Source organism: Alligator sinensis, unplaced genomic scaffold, assembly GCF_000455745.1.
Source record: "Alligator sinensis unplaced genomic scaffold, ASM45574v1 scaffold1135_1, whole genome shotgun sequence".
Lineage (NCBI taxonomy): Eukaryota > Metazoa > Chordata > Crocodylia > Alligatoridae > Alligator > Alligator sinensis.
Genome location: NW_005842878.1, coordinates 39105 through 60478, shown reverse-complemented (window position 1 = coordinate 60478; position 21374 = coordinate 39105). Strand labels below are relative to the sequence as shown.

At 38.2% G+C, this 21374-nt stretch overlaps 1 protein-coding gene across 1 annotated transcript in view; it reads left to right on the top strand.

The window, feature by feature from the left end:
* Positions 1–21374, top strand: part of LOC102382193 (bifunctional heparan sulfate N-deacetylase/N-sulfotransferase 4) — a 144776-nt gene that overhangs the window by 119249 nt on the left and 4153 nt on the right. The window contains exons 7-11 of the mRNA XM_006035831.2: positions 443–539; positions 4028–4151; positions 7012–7186; positions 9979–10149; positions 12650–12759. Coding sequence (XP_006035893.1) covers positions 443–539; positions 4028–4151; positions 7012–7186; positions 9979–10149; positions 12650–12759 — 677 coding nt within the window. The remainder of the gene's footprint in view (positions 1–442; positions 540–4027; positions 4152–7011; positions 7187–9978; positions 10150–12649; positions 12760–21374) is intronic.

Sequence of the window (21374 nt, the reverse complement as noted above, 5' to 3'; positions counted from 1 at the left end):
GCTTTGAGCATGATATAGGAACCATTTGGTCAAATTCTGTGTCCTGTATTATGTGCGAGGTCACAGTAGATAATTACCCTATGAATACATATAAATATATATATAGAGAGAGAGAAAGACATGTAGTAGCTGATCCTATAAAGTTTTAAACAATTGCTTGACTTTATTGACCACTCTAGGGATCAGTTTTGTAAGCTACAGTGTATTTTTGCCCTAGTGTAGCAAATCATTCAAGTGCGAGCCAAACTTACTTAAGTGCCTCAGTGAATTAACGCCAGAGTGATCAATATCTTACAGGCCTTGATTCTTAAGAAGAAATTTGGAGATTGTTGTTATTGACTCCAAAGAGACTAACATTTCACAACTGCTGTGTAACTTTGCAAGAACAAGACACTTGAAATATTCTCCAATATGACAGAAATAACTTTCTTTTCTTCCTCAGAATCCATGTGATGATAAGCGACACAGGGATATCTGGTCAAGAGATAAAACTTGTGACCATCTACCAAAATTTCTTGTGATAGGACCCCAGAAAACTGGTGAGAAGATGGTGAATTTAAATTACTTGAATAAAGAATGTAATCCTAAAGATATTGTATCCTTACCTTTCAGTGCTATACTTACATATTTAGTACAGAGCATAGTGAAGCAGATTCAGTTATATAGAGGTACTATATTCTGAATGCCAATGGACAGCTATAATTAACTCTTCTGTTGCTTATGGTATGGAGCAAACTGATTTGGAAAACATAGGAACTTTCTTCCAGAACTATCAAGTACTTTTAGAATACAGCCCAGATTGCTGACATGGTATTTCCATCAGAAGGCCAGGGGTTTCCCATCATAGCCTGTTTTCAGTTGCTTGTTCAGATTTAAGGGGCCTGAATAGATTCAACAACATGTCTGAATTGCACAGGCTCAAGAGGTTCAAATGGATTTTTTTTAGTTATTTTCTCTTAAACATTTTAAAGGAATTTTTTTCCAACTTTGGTTTATTTGATTTTTTTTTCCTTTTGCCTAGAATTTTGACATAACTTCCTTTTGTGAGTTCTACTGTTTCTATTATAGTTCTTAGGCCTAATTTCAGTGCAGTTATAGGAAATCAGGATAAAGTTCACTCCTGTGTCAAAAGGCTAATGCCCTGTTTTAAGGAAACATTTAAGTATCACAGTCTTTTCTTTGGCACTCTGCATAGAGGTAAATTTTATTCACAGTGAATGTGAATTATTTCATTCCACAACAATGAGAACAATGCAATTAGACACTGGAAATGAAATAGAGACAATTACCAAAACTTAGCATGCACCTATGTAAGGGATGATTTTGTGCTGATTAATTTCTCAGATGCTGAAGTAGAATCATCTATGATGACAATCGAGAGTTACGTATTTCACTGATGACATGATGCCTTCAATTACAGCATTTAATACTTTCTACTGTCTATACTGATTTCTTTTGTTAAGTGTATTGAGAGCTAAAGATGAGAAGCGCTATATAAGATTAAGTAGTAGTGGTACATTACAATTTTTATATGCTTATTTCAGATACTGATTAACAAAAGTTTTTATTGTGTTTCTGGGTTCTGAAGTCAATATATTTGTAATAAGAGTGCAGTCAAGAAAGTAAGCACAGATGTTTGTTTGTTGTTTGTAAACAAACAGTCTGCCATGAGACCCAAAGGGAAAATTACTGTTAAGACGTCTTATCCAATATCTTCACTTTGTTGAGATCCTAATTAATAATAAAATTACTTATCACTTGTCCCTTTCATTTCAGGATCTGAACACACTTTGCAAACATTAATTGATTAATTAATCCTCACAATGTCCCTCTGGGATAGCCAGTATCATTATTGACTTGCTACAGAAGATAGAAAGAGGTGGTTAAATGAGTTAGTCTAAACTCAGGTAGAAAGCAGAGTACAGTGGCATCTTAGGGTACATGCAGATGTTACACTTAGATCAACTGTACATATGTTTGGGAAATGTAGATCAGGCAAAAATAGCCCAATCTAACTTAGTTAAAATAAGGAGGTGCACTATGTACATTGGGATAACCCATTCTAATCTCACTGAAATTGTGTACATGTTTAGAGCGCATCTCTGGGGCTGGGAAAGCCCAGCCACTTGTTCCAACCTCTGAGCCATGGGGCTGTGCTTTTGTTAGCACCAGTCCCCTGATCCTGACTGAACTATTTTTAGTTCTTCAGGGCCCCGCCATTCCTGGACAGACACCATTTCTGCATGTAACCCTTGCCCCCTTCAATCCCACCAATCCTCCTTTCAGATCCATTAGTCCTGACTTAATTAGATTGTATTCCTAATGCAACTCTCAGCACTGACTGTGAGCACAAGTGGGGACCCAATCTACAATCATGAATCTTAAAGTAAGCCATGTGATCATAGATCAGGTCCTGTGAATATGTGCACATGCCCATAGATTAACCCAAGATTATTTAGAGTTCATGAGAGAGTCAATAGGTGCATCTCCATGAGATGCTTTATGCCCATTGGACTAATTCTACCGCTTATTGGTGTGGCTGGCAAAAATTGTGCTAATGCAGTGATGCACAGTAGATTTAGGCCAATGAGTATTAAGTATCACACAAAAAGCATTCATCTGCACTAATGCGCAGTAGCGCCAATTACAGCACATTAAATTTAGTACCTGTTATTACAGGTACTAAACTTAATGTGCCGTAATTATGGATCATTAATGAGTGCGTACATGTGGTCACTAAGACACTGACTCCTGATATCCAGTTAAATGTCCTAAACGTTAGGTATTCCCTCTAGAATATATATTTTAAATATTTATATATATAAGCACTTTGATGTGAAGGGCAGCATATAAATCAAACAAAGTCATAAATAATGCACTCACACACACACACACACAAGGTGCATCTACATGTGCCCCTATTGTGCCATTGTTACACCATTACTGTGCTGTGCCAATGACACCCGGTTATTTTTAGCCACTACGTGGCTGTAATGATGCACTATAGCGAGGGAGTGTGCCACTACGGCGACGTAGCTGTGGCATCACATTTTTTGCCTGCCAATGCTATGTCACCATAGCATGTTGCTATGGTGATGTATTGTCTTGTGTAGACATGACCACACATGCACACTTAACTTTTAAATATGTATATTTAAGATTATCTTTATTTGTTGCAATTTTTCATTGATTTCTCACCTAAGTCACCATAGTTGCCATCCTAATGATGACACAGTGGGAAAAAAAATCTTTAATAAAGCACAAGTTTTAAATGGCATATAATCCATGAATACAAAGGTTTTTAAAGACAATCTGCTAATGCTTGTTTAAAATCAAACATCATCTTTCATCCTCTTTGTTTCTTAATGATTCTTGCAAGAAGGCTATCCAAGATACTTACATCTACTATGCTGGAAATGGATGCTGTCTCCTGGACAAGAGTTTTTATCCTGTAACATTAAACAGTCCACAGAAGATAAAGCATAGATGACAAAGGGAATATGAGAGAAATGGAAATGGAGACCATCAATAATTATTTATGAAGCATTACATGAAGTATACAAGATTTTAAGATGAAATACATTGCTAATGTTAGGGCCACATCATTAATACTGTACATATGCATTAGTGTGTGTGTGTGTGTGTGTGTGTGCGCGTGCATGCGTATGTGTGTGTGTATACACACACACATATACATAAGCCATACATGTATATACACTTACATATATAGAAACCATAAAAATCAATAGAAACATCATGATGCATGCATGAGCACATTATCTGGATTTTTGTAAATGTGAAAGGATTACTGACTGTAGAATAAATAGGTCTACATGCATTATGTGTTTAAATTGGATATTCTGCATGCTAATACCTGCCTTTCAGCAATAGGTATTTTTCTTGTGAACATTTTTCAGTACAATTAGTCATGTGCTTGTTCAGAAATACTTGCTTAAACAAAATGTTTACAATGTTTTTTTATCCTACCTGAAAACATCATATAATCTAAAGTTTCCTTTTTCTTTAGGAACAACAGCACTTTATTTATTTCTTCTCATGCATCCTTCCATCATCAGTAATCTCCCTAGTCCAAAAACATTTGAAGAAGTTCAGTTCTTTAATGGAAACAACTACCACAAGGGAATTGACTGGTAAGAAGAATAACAAAGAAAGAAATGTTTGTTATTAGCACAGACTAAATCACATTTGAGCAATTATGGAAGTATGTTTAACACATACATAATTACCAGATAAATTTGTTAGGCTTAGCACTATCTGAGGGAATGAGAAAATAATTCATAATGATGGGATATTTATCAACTGTTACCCTTAACATTATTTATATATTATGTAATGTTGCTAACATTTAATTAAATTAACATATTAGAGAGTCCAACTGTGATGGCCTGCCTCATGTTAAGTAATACTTTCTCTGGTATGGTTTCAGCTTGACTATATTGATTTTACTTCTGCTTGTTCCTCTAACTGGACTAATGGTGAAGTCCTACTTAGCATAAGTAAGAATGTAATTATTGGCACAACCTGTCAAATGTGGACTAGTCAAAATAAAAGACACCCATTAATAAGTAAGTTTAGGTTGAGGTTTTTTCCCGTGCATTTTAATACTTTTTTTATTGTTTTCATTTAAAAAATTGTTTTGTAAACCTTTATGTTCCAAAAAGTTCTAGCAGTTCTCAAATTTAAATAAAGACTGATATTTAGGATGAATATCATAACACATATATATTTTAAGTGTTAATCCAGTTAAGCTGTTTTTATTGAACAAAACCAAACATAAAAAACGGAATATATTTTCTAGAATATAGAAGCACAACAAAACATAAAATCTCATTGAAAAGACAGGTTATCACCACAGTTACATTTAACTTAAGAGACTATTCAATTATTAGGTTCAAAATGTCATAAAAACCAAGGAAGGAGTGATGCTTCATTGCATATATTTTTTCCATACTGCATAGTAGAATGTGTGTCATGCTATTGATCTAGCAAGAGTCCTGATGCCTTTTATTAGACTGATTCATATTGTTAGCAGCAAGTTTATTAATTCTGTGTACTTTTTGTTTATTTCTGGGATATGTAGAGATTTTAAAATAACCAAAGATAAGAAAGGTTGCAAATTTACTTTTAGTATTTTATTAACCCCAGCATACACTTTGATCCATGGTCAATACAAAGGGGTATATTCAAATAGCATACAGGATAATTAACCTACAGTGACTCCACAGAAACAAACAGAAGCTATTTCTATATTGATTTTAGATATTTTCTAAATAAAAATCCATCTTGCTCTATGCAATATAAAAAGCCAGCTCATCAGCTGTTACAAATTAGAATAATTCTATTGATTAACTCAAAATAAACAAAGTTGCATAGAGAGATTCAGAAGAATAAAAATAAGCTTGTCATGTTATTTCTCTGGTTTTCTTTCTATAGAATTTTTATGGATGTCAGGGAAATATAATCCCTGCTCCGGACCTTTTACACTGTCTTAATGATACAGTAGCAACATAAAGGGGCTTTAAAAGCCATAGATCCAGCCAGTGCACAATTTCCCCATTGTAGATGGCAAGGAAGTCTGTATTCAAAGGATCCTTTTGCAAACCTGGGCAAAGAGAGCATTCTGGAGGTGGACTGACAGTCAGAAGGCACATGCTGAGTCTGCTCGTGAAGCACTGTGCAGGTTATGGAACATCATTGCTACCCAAGCTATAATGAAAGTACCTCTCCAGGACCATTTTATTAATGCCAGGGATCTCTCCAGACCTTTGAACAGCTAAGAACTGGGAAACTATAAAGATGGCTTAAACCGTCTTATCCTGTCCTCCCTTGAACCATGATTATTGTCCTTTGACTTCTCGACTCTCTCTGCCACCTGAAGACCACACTCAGGAGCACTGCAGAAAAAGGCAACCATGACCTTTGTGCATGTTACACCCTGACATGGATGTAATGTAGCTACCTTAGTGTGGACTGAATCATGCCCATAACATAATTTTCTGCAGAAAGATTTTTGGCCTGCTCTTGCTACTTCATTGGGGAAAAGGAGCATTTTTCATGGTGTAGCACCTGAGGACTGGAATCCATGTGTTTCACTGCAGTCTGCCTTCACATAGTACTGAGACATGCCCTTAGAGAAGCAGTCTCAATTCTCCCTCATGTCTTCAATGTATACATCCCTTTATTTCAGGGCTGGGAGGCTTTACATCCTAATTCATGTACATTTTTATTTTTAAATGCCCTTTTACAAAATATTTTCCAGTTTTTCAGTGAAAGATAATTATTATTATAATATCTAATGACCTCCTAATCACTCCTGAACATCATTGGTGATATAGGCACAAGAATAAAGCTGAAAACATTCTGGATTTTTGGTTCAGTGAAAAATTGAAAAACAAATACTGTTTTTTTTCAGTTGAGTAAAAACCCCAAAACAAAGAATTGGAGACTCAACCTAACCTAATACATTTCATTTGACATAAAGTAAAACATTTACAGTAAAATGTTTTGGGGTAATTAAGTTAAAGTAGGTCAGTTTTTAAAGAAATGCCATTTTTAAACAAAAATTGGGAACTTTCATTTAATCAATGTCAAAACAAAATATTTTTATTTTAAAACACACAGACAATATTTACTATTTTCAGTTTTTTCTACCATTTTATTAGGCAAAACTATTCAATGAATCCAGTCCAAATTTGTGACTAATTTCAATTCTTCCCAATATTCCATTTTTTCATAAAATTTACTGAAATTTTTATTTATCAACAATATTTTACTCAGCTTAAAGATATTAACTGTTAGCATTATTGTCACAAAGGCAACATAGCTAAAATTTTAGAATGAAACTTGTGCCCATTTTGTTTTCAATTTCTTCTGTTTTAAATTATATTTGAAGAGTAATGTTTCAACATGCCATTAAGTACAAAACATGTGCATGAAACTTTGAGATTTTTAATTTGTGTTTAATTCAAATAATATTTTCCCTGTTCCCAGGTATATGGGTTTCTTCCCCAGCCCTTCCAATGTTACAACTGACTTCTTGTTTGAGAAAAGTGCCAGCTATTTCCATTCAGAGGAAGCTCCCAAACGAGCAGCTTCCTTGATCCCCAAGGCCAAATTCATCACCATTCTCATTGACCCATCTGATCGGGCATATTCCTGGTATCAGGTAAGGACCTTGCCACTGAGAAATGGGCTATGAATTCAGAAGCAATAAGTGATAATAAACTTACATCCCATTCTTGTGAATTTCCAAAGAGTTTACCATTATGTCTTTGAGTAGGAGTAGAATTTACTGTAAAGTACATGCCACAATTTAGAAGCTGAATGAATATTGAATTACAGCCTTTTTTATTCAGCACCCACTGTGATACCAGTATCATATATAATGTAACTTTCCAGACAAATGGCTGCCTCCAGATGTAAATAATTACTTTAATCTCAATTCCAATTGACAATGTTTATATGGTAAACATTCTTTTTCACCCAATAATGTTTTGGTAAAATGAACAATTTCTTACTATGAAGGACTAATCACTTTAGATTATCGTATGTCTGACATAACTTTCAAATCTCTATTCATTAGACAACAGTGTCAGCTTGACTGGTATGCAAGTATGGCACACCATTCAAAGTTTCAAAGGAGTCAGAAAAAGAGCCATGTAGCACATTAGGACATGTTAATTTCAGTTAAAACATGAGCATGCACACTTTCCATTAGTTAAACATGTTGGTGCCATCGTATCATAGCAAAGTTATGACTTTTCAGGGAGTGGTACCTTAGGGTTGTACTAAGCAACTTGTTCAGCTGTCTTTGGAGCTGAAACAGCTATATTTTGTTCCATAGAAATAATATGAGCTCATAATTCCAGTGTGGTACAGGGACTGGGAACAACCAACAATGAGCTAATTGTTGGTCCCAAGTGCAGCATCAGACTGGAGCTGGTTCAAGACTCCCATGAGGTACCAGGACTGGGACTGACAATCACCTGATCACCATATCAGAGCCAGCTCAAGACTGGCAACAGCAAAGACCTAGCTTGCCCCATGGATCCAATGGAAGCAGCGGCACCTTGTCCTGGGCTTGGTTCCCTGGCATCATTCTGCCTGCCACTAATAGCAGTGATGTGCCTCACCCCAGCATGCCAGGGGAAGACACTCCCAGCCTGGGCTATACTCAGCATGCAGCAGGGAGGACACAGGCTGCTGGCATGTGGGTTGCATGTCCTCATGGGCATATGTGCAAGCTGTGGTGTTAGTGCTGGGGTCAGTGTCAGAAGGGACAGGGGCACAGCCAGCTCCAACCATGTCCACAATGATCTGAGATCATAGTTAGCATTACTGTGAGACTGCTCAGAACGTGTTCCAATTTTTAATACGGCATGGCAATTCTTACTAGGGCTGTGTGAAGCTTCAGTCCCTGATTTGATTCAGTGGAGATTTGGCCCAATTCAGTGGCCAAATCTCTGAATCTAAATTGAATCAGAAAGATTCAGAAAGATTTGGTGATTTAGACATAGAGACAGCTTCAAATATTTTTTCTACATACCTCTATGTAGCAGGGGCTCCTGAATGCTGTGATGCTGGGGCAGATGGAGCATCCCAGAGAAGTACAGGGGGCTCCCCAGCATGCTTGGGAGCAGACACGGAAGTGGACATAAGCACTTCTGGTCCACTTCTGGATCCACCATGGAGCATGAGGGACCCACCCCCGCCCCCCAACTCTCCCCCAGCCCAGCGACTGGTGCCTCCTGGGTCTGGGGGGGCACCTGGGGTCCCCTTGCACCTGGGATCACCGAGCTGCGAAGAGCAGGGGGCCCTCAAGCATGCTCCCTGGCAGACCTGGAAATGGACCGGAAGTATTTCCGGTCCACTTCCAGGTTTGCCGCCAAGGATGTTCCCCCCCCCCCGCCCGCTCCTGTGGGATACTCCATGCACCCTAGCATCGCAGCATTCATGAGCCATACCTGCTACCTCAAGGTATGTAGAAAAAACTTTTAAAGCTGTGTCTATGTCCAAATTGCTGATTCTTTGAATCAGCATCAAATCTTCAGATTCGGATTCAGCCTAATCGAATCAGGGACAGTGATCCGAATCAATGAATCAGATCACTGTCCCCAATTTGGTCCGAATCCTAATCAAATAGGGCCTGTTTTGCACACCCCTAAAGCTTACTACGATCTAAACAAAACACATGCTAAGTATCCCATGCTATAAGGCACTAGTCCTGAAGACTAAAGAAAACCAGTCAATTTTCCTTAACAGTGAATTGTTCCTTATTCATTTCCTAACCATCTCTTGTCCATTATGTAATCTGTATCCTTTCATAAAAGACAAATCTGGAAAGCGATGGCTTGGCTCACACACTAGTATTGTTAAAATTATGTGGAATCATACATGCAAAATTTGACAAATTTGGACAAGTAAAGCAGTCAGTAATAATGATGTAAATCAGGCAACAAAAGTTCAAGTACACTCACATAAAGTCTGGTAATAACAATATAAAGCACAAAGTTCACTGCTGCAGTTTATACCCCTTCCTACCCTGTCACTTGCACCTTCACAGAAGGGTACACAAGGTGAAAAGCAAATAATTGGTTGCACCTACATTGGCAAATGCCATGTCCACATCACAACTGCTATCATAGCTATCAAGAACATCAGCATGGTATATATCAGGATGATGTATGTATCATTAGGACATGAAGAGATATTTTGGAATAGACAAAGAATTGCCACTACCACTGTTAGGGAAAGGAGAGTAAAGAGAAACATTTGAAAATGGACTGTCCATTGTGTAACATGGAACTCTATTAGTTGAGTCATGGTAAAGCTATTGATTTGCTAAATAGTTCAGTGTTCAGGAGTTTAACCCACTATAGTATTATTTGTTTACTTTTTACTCAATTACATTTTAATTTTTCTAACTATGGTTAATTGTATCTACCTTTATTATATTAGCACCAACGATTTCATGAGGATCCCACTGCTCTGAAGTTCAATTTTTATGAAGTCATTACCTCAGACCATTGGGCTCCCTCAGAATTAAGAACTCTCCAGAAGAGATGTTTGACCCCTGGATGGTATGCTACTCATATAGAAAGATGGCTAACTCACTTTGCCACTTCACAGGTAATTCCTATCTGACCATTTCACCAAGATCACTTGGTTTTGGAAGCCACAACCTGAAATCTCAACGTGTGACGTTACCTTATATAATTTTGTGATTTGAGCTATTTGGAAATTCTCCAAAGCAACATTTCCTTTTTGTTAGAAAATGTAAATCTACCAAAAGACAAAATGTTTGTTGGAAATGTGGTGATGTTGTTAGACTTTTTGCAGTCTTGTCCAGTTTGTGGGTTGTCTCAGAATCTTTTTCCGTGTTTCCTGTAAAAGTGCTTTTAGGATTTCCCATCTCCCAGCCATGCTGTCTAGATCCTGACTGTCCTGGAAGTTATTGAAATCCAGGCTTGAGCCAGAACTTTTAGGGGTACTTGACTTCCTGCTCTGCATCAGGTAGCCTAGGAATACTGGAAACCTTGATTTGATGTTAAAGCTACCAGGCTTCTTCTAGGATGAGATAGGTATTACCGTGGTTTGGCAGCTCTAAACTTTTTAGTAACCCATGGGGCAGGCAGTTACAACTTGAGAAGCCTTTAAAACCACACTTTTTAAATGAGAATTTTGAACACCCCTGTTCCCTAAGAAATTTCAAAATTGCTGATGCAGCACTTTAAAAAAAATCTTGTAAAATAGATTAAAACCTGTCTTTGATATTTTTAATAATTGCATTGAGAAATTTTCCAAGAAAACTCTATATGCCCATAAATCTACAGACAAATCATTGTATGATAAGCTACCTATTTTTAGCTACAGAAGTTCAGAACATATTAATTCACTACATACCTCTAACTACTTCTTACTAGTATGTTTTCTAAACCATACCTTCTGCCTGTACAAGGAAACAAGGATGTGGAAAGCAAATGGAGTGCAATAAATAACCTGTCAGTCTGGGCCAGGACTTATGGAGACCATGGTGAAACTGGTCAGGGCAGAATTTGCTTGCTTACTCTAGAAAACATAAGAGACCAATAAGTTATGTCTCTGTCCACAACTGGGCATTCCATATCATCCCACACTGGCCTTGATTCACAACTGCTACTGTCCTACAGCTGAAATAGCTCTTGTAAGATGTCAGATGTGTTCCCAAACTGGGAGACTCAGGTTAGAAAGAACACTGTACAGCAAATTATTGTTTTGGGGTTTTTTTCAATATTTGGTCTACCTGTGGGAGAGGAAGACCAGATTGGCCCATGAGTTTCAGAACTTGCTTAAGATGCTAGGATGTAGTACACCAAGGGATCTCAATTTGTCCCCATTCGTTCATAAGTCTGGGCCCTTTCCTAAGATGTGTTAAGGTTTCTCTTTCCCTTCTGCAGTAGTTAATTTTAACACAGAGAAAAATAATAACAATAATAACAGCACAGACCCTGTTATTAAACATGAAGGTCTAATGTACCTTGACATATTTCTTGTAAAACTGGCTATTGCTCATGTGGCATAGTTGTAGTGATTAAGTTTACAAGATACAAAGTGCACTTATTCTTAATAACATACACTGAGAAAGTGCACTTATTACACTTGCTAATGTGTACTCAGCAATGTGCACTCATTCTTAATACCATGCACTCAAAATGTTAATAATTTATAATCAGACCTCACAATAAATATAGAAAACATCCATCCAAGCCAACTAGTATCAGTGTAACACTTTGCACTGTCCTTATAGCTTTCATATGTACAGTTAACAGCCAGAGGATACATCTATATGTGTGCTTTACTGTGAAGTAGACTAATTAACTCCGCAATAAAGTGTCACTGTCTACATGTGCTCTGGTATTAGGGCACAGTAAACTAAATAACTCTACCATAAGATACTACTGTTGGAGACAGTACTATCTTATGGCTGAGTCATTTACTGTGATCTAACACTCGTGTAGACAGTAACCACATGGGGAAATTGAGCCTGGTCAGCCCAGGCAACTAGGGGCCAGACCCCTACCTGTTACCTAGTCACATGGCATTCTCATGTCCCAGCCAGCCCCTCCACTGCCAGACGCCACCACCCAGAGCCTGGAGATAAACCCCCTGAGCCTGCTGCCAACATGGGCCTGCTCTATCCTGGCTCAAATTATTGCTGTGCCAGGCGCCCGTGTAGATAGATGCTGTGCCAAGGAGCAGTGCATTCCAACTCAAAGTGGTCTGGAGTTTATTTCTTCACATTAATTGCATGTGTAGAAGTACCCAGTGGCAGGGAAAGCCACTTAGCTTGTCTTCATACCTGTTTCTGTTAACAAAGTATGCAAGGTCCCTTTTTATTTTATTTTTTAAACTGTTTTGGGAGAAAGCAGTTTCCTTCAGTTGTTAGATGCAAATCTAAATAGAGCCAACATGATTCTACATGACAAGCAATTAAACCTAAACAGAGTTAAGTTGCTTGACTGTTACTGATGACACATCAAAAACTTCAAATCCACCCATCACTAATTCTACTATAGAGAGCAAATGATGTAATTTAGTTTATTGATCTGAATTTTGTTCTTAAATTGATAATATATTGATTCTTACACAGTTGCTAATTATTGATGGACAGCAGCTAAGAAGTGATCCAGCTACTGTGATGGATGAAGTGCAGAAATTTCTGGGAGTCTCACCTCATTATAATTACTCTGAAGCTCTAACGTGAGTCAGTTTCTTTACTCTCTTCCCTTGAGAACTGATAATTCATTATAAACAAAAAGCAAGAAAGCACAGGAAAAGAATATTACCGTTGGAAGTGAACCACTCCGAATTAGAACAACAGCATAACTAGATATGAGTGTTCAGGGTGCCAGGCTTGGGTTCCAATTAAGAGGGGGCAGAAGACTGATGGCTGCTGTCACTACAGAGGGTGCAAAAATTATTTGTCATACTTCTGTTAGGAACTGCTATTACTGAGGTTGTATAAGCAACCTTAATGTATCCACCTTCTGAATATACATTATGATATAGTTTTCAATTACGTAGAATCATAGAATAATAGAATCATAGAATCATAGACAATTAGGGTTGAAGGAGACCTCAGGAGGTCATCTAGTCCAACCCTTGGCTCAAAGCAAGACCATCCCCAACTAGATCACCACAGCTAAGGCTTTATCTAGCTGGGTCTTAAAAACCTCCAAGGATAAAGATTACACAACCTTTCTGGGTAACCTGTTCTGGTGGTTTACTATCATCCTCATCAGAAAATTCTTCCTAATATCTAATCTAAACTTCCCTTGCTGCAACTAGAAACCATTGCTCCTTGTTCTGTCATCTGCCACCACTGAGAAGAGTCTAACTTGATCATCTTTCAAACCTCCACTCAGATAGTTGAAGGCCACTATTAAATCTCCTCTCAGTCTTCTCTTCTCTAGACTAAATAAGCCCAGTTCCCTCAGCCCCTCCTCATAAGTCATGTTCGGGGGGGGTGCAAAACTGAACACAGTATTCCAGATGTGGTCTCACCAGTGCTGAATAAAGGGGAATAATCACTTACCTTGACCTGCTGGCAACACTCCTATCTGTGTAGCCCAGTATGCTGTTAGCCTTTTTGGCAACTAGGGGACACTGTTGACTCATATTCAGCTTATTGTCCACTGTAACCCGCAGGTCCTTTTCTGCAGAGCTGCTGCCCAGCATATCAGCCCCCAGCCTGTAACAGTACATGCGATTGTTCCTTCCTAAGTGCAGGACTTTGCACTTGTCCTTGTTGAACCTCATGAGATTTCTTTTGGCCCAATCCTCCAATTTGTCTAGGTCACTCTGAATCCTAGCTCTACCCTCCAGCTTGGTGTCATCTGCACCAAGTCATCTTGGTGACTTGCTGAGGGTGTACTCTGTGCCATATTCCAGGTTGTTGATAAAGTTATTGAACAAAACCGGCCCCCGAACTGACCCCTTCAGCACTCCACTTGATACTGGCTACCAAGTAGATATTGAGCCATTGATTACTATCCTCTGACCATTGATTACTATCCTCTAAGCCATTGATTACTATCCTGATGCTCCAGCCAGTTTTCTATTCACCTTAAGCCCATTCATCCAATCCTTATTTTCTTATCTTGCCAGTCAGAATTATTGTCCCAATCTTACATAGGAAGGATTTGAGACATAAAGTAAAAATTTCACTAACTTTGAGCATTCAATTTTATATGCCCAAAATCTGATTGGTCAGAATACATAGTATTACATAACAGTATGAATGTACAAAGCACCATTCCCATTGACTTTAGTTGGATCTGTGATTGCTCAGCATTTCTGCAAATCAAGTTTTCAAGTTAGGCAACTAAAGAGTGATGAACTCACCAATAGTGACCACCTTTGAAAAAAATGGGTTAACTAACTAGTCCAGCATCACCCAGGATGTCTATAGCAGAGGAAGGGTCTGAATCCAGCTTTGAGGATTCATTCGTAAAGCTTTTGTTTTTGTTGATGTTGTTTTGTTTGGTTTTGATGGGCAAAATAACATAATTTTTGGTATATTCATTCTCAAAGACAACTGAACAAGGTTTATGGAACTTCAAAAACAACCAGTCTCAGGTCATCACCCATTATTGACAATTTTTGACCAAATAATACAATTTTGGAAAAAGTATAAACAGCTGAAAACAGAGGAAATGTTAGATAAATCGTAACTATTGGTGGCACTGCTGCCCCCACCAATAATCTTGTTGCAAGTTCATCCTCCATCATGATACACAAAATCAATCAAAGGGATATTACCATTACTTACTATGTGTCTTTAGTACAGTGGGAATGTTCTGTTGAGTCTTTTCATTGACTTCAATGGTTTTCAATTAAAACTTTTGCATAAGTAGCTGCCATGAAATCAAAGCATGTCTTGGAAATGAAGTTATTACTATTACTATGATGAAGTTATTACTAACCTCTGCACCACTGTTTACATATCCTTTCATTGTACCCTGCTGAGAGTCCATCTGCTATCGGACTCCTTCTAATGCTGCACTAAGTGAAATTGCCCCCCTCCCTCCCACTCCAGCAGTAAATCAACAAGAAATTATTGTCCACTGAATACTTCCACACTGGGGAACTTCACTTAATCACAGGTATAGGTATAGGCATACTTGGAACCGAGATTAAAATGCTCTCAGGTGTAATATTTGCCGTGCATGCACCTAACAGAATACCAAATGTTTATGTTAACTTTAGGCCTTTTAATTAGCATATAATAAAAATGTATACACACAAATAAATGACTGGCTTAGTCTACATAACTCTATCTGTTTCTCCATTCTTTTCCAGTCTTCTCCTGTTCCCACATACATTACAGTCTGATAACTTACATAAGAGGGATGCATCAGGACCTGGGAGAACAGCTGTTCACCAGAGCTCCCCAAGGGATAACAAGATCTAATGGCCATAAACTCCAAGAAGGCTGATTTAGACTAGACATAAGAAAAAAGTTCTTTACTGTGCAAGTGTCCAGGGTCTGGAACAAACTCCCCCCAGAAGTGATACTGTCAAAAAACAGCTGGATATATTTCTTGCTGGGGTCACTTGATCCCTACTGACTTCTCGCCTATGGCAGGGGGGCTGGACTCAATGATCTCATGAGGTCCCTTTCAGCCCCTAATGTCTATGAAATCTATGAAATTTTGTTTCTCACTGCAAAGTTCCCTTCCTACAGTATTATTACAGAAGGAAGGTATAGGGCTGTACAGGCTCTGGAAAGGCTATGTATAGGAAAACAGAATTTTCTTTGTTAGTCATTGTCTTCTACAGGATCCTTTATATAGTCTGGATTTGGTGTAGAATTCTCCGTCCATTGCATCAAGTGAGAGTGGGAGGAGCAAACCTTATGTGAGAGCGATAACACAGGAAGTGCAGGAAGAAGCAAGGAGTAGAGTTTTCACTTTTCCTTGCAGTCTCTCTATATTTCCATGAGATGTGGCATTTGTGATGGTTCCTCATTAACCTTTTCTATAACAAACATACTTAGAGTAAATCAGATATGAGCCATTTCTGCATTTTTAATAAAAAGGTCTATTAACATATTATTTTTAATATATTTTTCATAGGCAAACAGTTCTATTATTTAGAATGCATTTTTGTGAGTCCTTGGTTCATACTGCAATTGCCAGACGTTTGAGTACCTATGTTGGCTACAAATGTTTGAAAGCTGCCATGGTACATCTTCAGTGCCTTTTATTATGTTATATATATATATTTTATTACACGTGAATAAAATCTTCACATAACCAAATTAAAGTCAGTGGCATTATACACCAAGGCTAAGTTTCATCTAGCACATTTATTTGAACTGGAAAAATGGGTTATAAACAGTTTTATGTAATTATACAATCACAGTTCAGAGACACTGAGAATGCAAATGTGTGGAGAAAATGTATAGGTATGCAAGGATTTAGGATGGAAGAAGAAACCGCATTAAACAATGTAGAGGCTTCATATTAGGATTGTCAAAATGAAATAGATTGGATGAGCTCTTTCGAGGCCTAGTCCATCTCTAGGCATCCAACACACATTTTTAAAACAGTAACATTGCAGCCTAAGAACCAAACCCAGCAAACACTAATGGGCACCAAGTTAATCAATTGGTTAAGGGCCTACAGACCAAGCCTTACAAGGAGAGACTAGAGAAACTGGATCTATTCAGCCTCCGCAAGAGAAGGTTGAGAGGCGACCTTGTGGCTGCCTATAAGTTCATCACGGGGGCACAGAAGGGAATTGGTGAGTATTTATTCACCAAGGCACCCCCGGGGGTTACAAGAAATAATGGCCACAAGCTAGCAGAGAGCAGATTTAGATTGGACATTAGGAAGAACTTCTTCACAGTTAGAGTGGCCAGGGTCTGGAACGGGCTCCCAAGGGAGGTGGTGCTCTCCCCTACCCTGGGGATCTTCAAGAGGAGGTTAGATGAGTATCTAGATGGGGTCATCTAGACCCAGCACATTTTCCTGCTTATGCAGGGGGTCGGACTCGATGATCTATTGAGGTCCCTTCCGACCCTAACTTCTATGAATCTATGAATCTATGAATCACCATGAGAAATTGCATGAAAATCTCAGGAGAGGCAGAAATATACCATGGTGCAGAGAGGGTAAGAAAAAGAGTAATGCAGCACTAAGTCCTACAAAAATCTTCAAAATAGGCTGTACATGAGACATAAGTGGTGCTTCAGCATCTGCGCAGAGGTAAATATCATCCAGTAGTTTAGTAATCAGCATACCAGTATGGAATTAAATCCTAACCTGTCAGCTTTCACTTGCACTTTCCCTTATTAGCCTAATGCATTGATAAAAAATAAAATTAACTAATGTTGTTAGTTATTTTTAAAATATTCTGTTTCTCAGATGGAAACTACTTTCAAAAGGCAAATGAAATGTTCTTGTTTTTCATGGGGTTAATTTCAGTATTTTCAGGGAGAGCTTTTCATCCCATCATCATGAACTATAGCTGAGGAATTAAAATTCATCAGATTCAGAATTTATAGCTAAGAGCCTTGGTTAAACTCACAAAAGTAATCACATTTTGAGCCAAATTTACAAAGCAGAGCAGGATGATAGAAAAGATTAATATATATGCACAGTTTCTGCTCCTATAAAAGTTCACATTTCAAGGTGCAAAAAAAGTGATTTGTTATACACACCATATAAATCTGGCATCCATAGTTGCCAGTTATTGCATGAAAATACCAGCAACAGTTACCTATGTCGCCTGGACAAATAGTGATTTTCATGTGTAAATATGGCTCAACTGCAACCTTATAGAGAAAAGAAATAATTTAATCAAGCACCCCTTACTCTGTCACATACATTTTTAAGGACCATCACTCTCTAGGTTCTAACTGGAACTTAAGGAATTATTTAGCAGTACATCTGTCTCAGTGGTGCTCAGACAGGGCGCCACAGCCCCCTTGGCTAGGGACAGAAATTACACATAAACCAGTATAAGTAATTGGAAACAGATTCAAATCTGTAACACAACAGAAGTTCAGCACACACAAACCACTTTCAAAATGGCCAAAACCAGTCTATAGCAAAGGAAGGGTCTGAATCCAGCTTTGAGGATTCATTTGTAAAGGTTTTGTTTGTGTTGTTGTTGTTTTGTTTGCTTTTGATGGGAAAACTACGATAAACCTGAATGGATGTAGTATCAGACTTAACTGATTTACGTTAAATTGGTTTATTGAACTTCTGTCCCAGATCCCCTCTAGATTAAAGTTAACTCACAGTCCCCCAACACCCCAGGATGCTTTGTACCTTCCCCATAGCACCCCGCCCCCCACCCATCACAGGGCAGGTGAGCTAGCTTTGGCCCAAAATGTATGCTCCAGCTGAGCTGGGAGGCATGCATCCTCTACCATCCACCAACTTGTGGCCTGGGCCACTGCAGGCATGTGGTTGCATTTCCAGAATCAGAAGCAGGTGCCTGTTCACTTGTTTATTGGTCCTATCTATGAAGATTAGACTAACCTTTGAAGATTGAATAGATTCAGCCTCAGTCTTTTTGACTGTGTGTACTTAACCCCGGGGTGCTGTGAGACCCTTTTAAGAGTGCCTAATAATATTAACACAGTTAGATGTGTAAACACACAACCTATTTCACAAGATAAACCCCAAGATTTCAATTAGGAATATATGGCATCAAAAGCCTTTTGACCTCTTGAGGTCTTTCTGAGTGCTTGGTTAGGGAAGAATTGGAAGAATTGCTCTATTGTTTTTCCATATGTTAGGAACTGGCATTTTCCTAGAAGGGTCTTGTATCTAACAAGGAGAGCCTTGAATCTAAAAAGATTAAAAAGCACTTGTCTATCTACTATGGGCATATGATGGCCCTATTCTGTTCTTATTGGTATACAGCCTCAGTGAAATAAGGCCAGTTAAGGAAGGATATTTAATACATTGTAGCTCATTATTCTTTTCAGAAGCTTGAGCTGGTAATTCCTTGTATATGCTGCTTTTTGCACTCTTCTTACTGTGGAGGCATAGAGAAGAGGGGAAGTCAGAGTTCTCATGTGGAAAAGAGAGGTCCACCTAGATAATAAAAGGCCTAGCTTAGCTGAAGAAACATGGTGGCTTTGGCAGTGCTGAGATGCTGACTTTTTTGTTTCAGAAGGAACAGTCAGGCAGAGACTGCCAGATGGAGAGAACCAATTCAGATTTAATCTAATCGAATCCCGATGGGAGCAGACAGTATCCAAGAACTGCTGCTTCCAAGTTTCCTGTCAAAGTGTGCTCTCATTCGGAAAAACAACAAGAACCATGCAGCCTGAGTTTTCAAAATGAAGGAATGGGCTAGTAAGCTTTTGAAAAAGGGAGCAAACCATGCAGACTTGCAAAAATTTCCTCATCTAAAACTTTTCTTGTGGGTGAGGCTGCAAAGGAGAAATAATATAATTGTGGCACTCTGTTTGAACTTGGGAGACCAGGGATCAATTCTCTGCTCTTCCACAGGCTATATAACTTTGGGCAAGTTATACAAATAATTAGTCAACATATCGAATAACACTGGACCCAGGGCAGACTCTGTGGAACTCCACTCAAAACCTCCTGCCATTCTGATGTGGATCTATTTATATAATTACCTTTGCTTGTAGCTATTAAACCAGTTCTCTATCCATCTAATGGTCATTTTGTCTAGCCTGCATTTCTCCAATTTGAGAAGGTCATGCGGGTCCTTTTCAAAAGACTTGTTCAAGTCCGGATACACTATATCCACAGCATTCTCTTCATCCACCCATGTAGTTACTTTGTCAAAAAAAGCTATAACATGCTGTCATCTAAACCTTAGAGACTGAATCATAAAAAGCAGGAAGGGTCAGGGTGTTGTAGCAGTACTGGTCCAGGAAATATACTAGAAGCAAGGATTTTTGCATACTGTTTTTTTACTGAGAGAGCTCTTGGACATGCTTTTGGGCATCATGTGCTCTTCCTCAGGGATAAGAAAGATGCAGACAGGCTGAGCAGAGAGAAGACTCTATGTAAATGCCAACAGTCTGCTTGGAATGATGGAGGAGAGCTGTTAACTAGTAGAGAAGAGGTGTTATCAGGAGCTGTTATAAGACAAAAGTGCATTAAAATAGGCAATCTATTTAGTGGCAGAGTGAGACAATTTAAGAAAACCACTGGACTAGATGACCTCTGGAGGTCCCTTCCAGCGTTACTTCTCTATGACTATTTTTTACTGTATCTATTGCACCCAGTTACAGTATTACATGACATGCTGTGCACTAGATATGTGGTTATATATATTCCCAAGATCTTTGTATTACCTAGGCAGAATGGGTTGAGTTCAATCAGTCTGAATTACCTTCCCCTTCTTTCCAAATTTGCACTTTCCCTCAATAATGTTAAATATACTCATTCTGAGACAAAGATGTTGTTTGGGGGCATAGTTCTACAGCTTTCCTTTTGCACAGCACACTATATTGCTGCTTCTCCTGGGAAATTAGTGAGTGCTAGCCAAAGTACTTCACTGTGCAGTGAGCAGATTGAAAAGTCCAAAATAGAAATGAATCCACCATCAATATATTTAATCAATGATTTATTTAGTTTTCAATGATAAAACTACCAGGACAATTTAGACTATAAGGGTTAGGCATGGGGTAGTAGTCTGGGCAAGGAAATGTGAAGAAATCTTGCCCTCCTTCCCAAATGAGTTCACATATGTACAGCAGCAAATTGCAGGTGTGCTGGTGTTATAGAAATAGACCCAGGGCAACAAAATATTCCGCAACTAATTAACTTTATATTCCAGCCAATTATACTTCATCCTTCTCAAACATCTGCTGAACAGCAAAAATGCAAACCTTTTCAATGTTTTATGCATGCTGCAACTCCCATAGCAATAAATTCAAAACTTAACACTTTATGTTGTTCATTCCTTAGTGTGTTTGTGTTTTAATGCCTTCATCTAAAATTCCTGTATCTTTGAATTTTAGACATGATAATCAGATTTCATATTTCTACCAGGATTGCTTAGATAGTGTTTATGCTATAATGTCTGTCTTGGAATGAAAGCATCATTTAGATCTAATAATATATAGCAACCAGGTCTTCATTACTGACAAAACAGCACCCATTTCTTTCAAAGAACCTATACACTGCTTATTTGCCTTAGAAATAAGCATAAAACTAAGAATGCTATTGTTAAAAGGATATTACCTTCAGAAGCTTGCTCAAACACAAGTGAAACATCTGTTCAAACTTCCAATGAAATCAACAGTGAATTTTCCATGGACATGAGCCCATTACTCCTGATTCACACACCTTGCAAATTTTTATCCAAATAAGTGT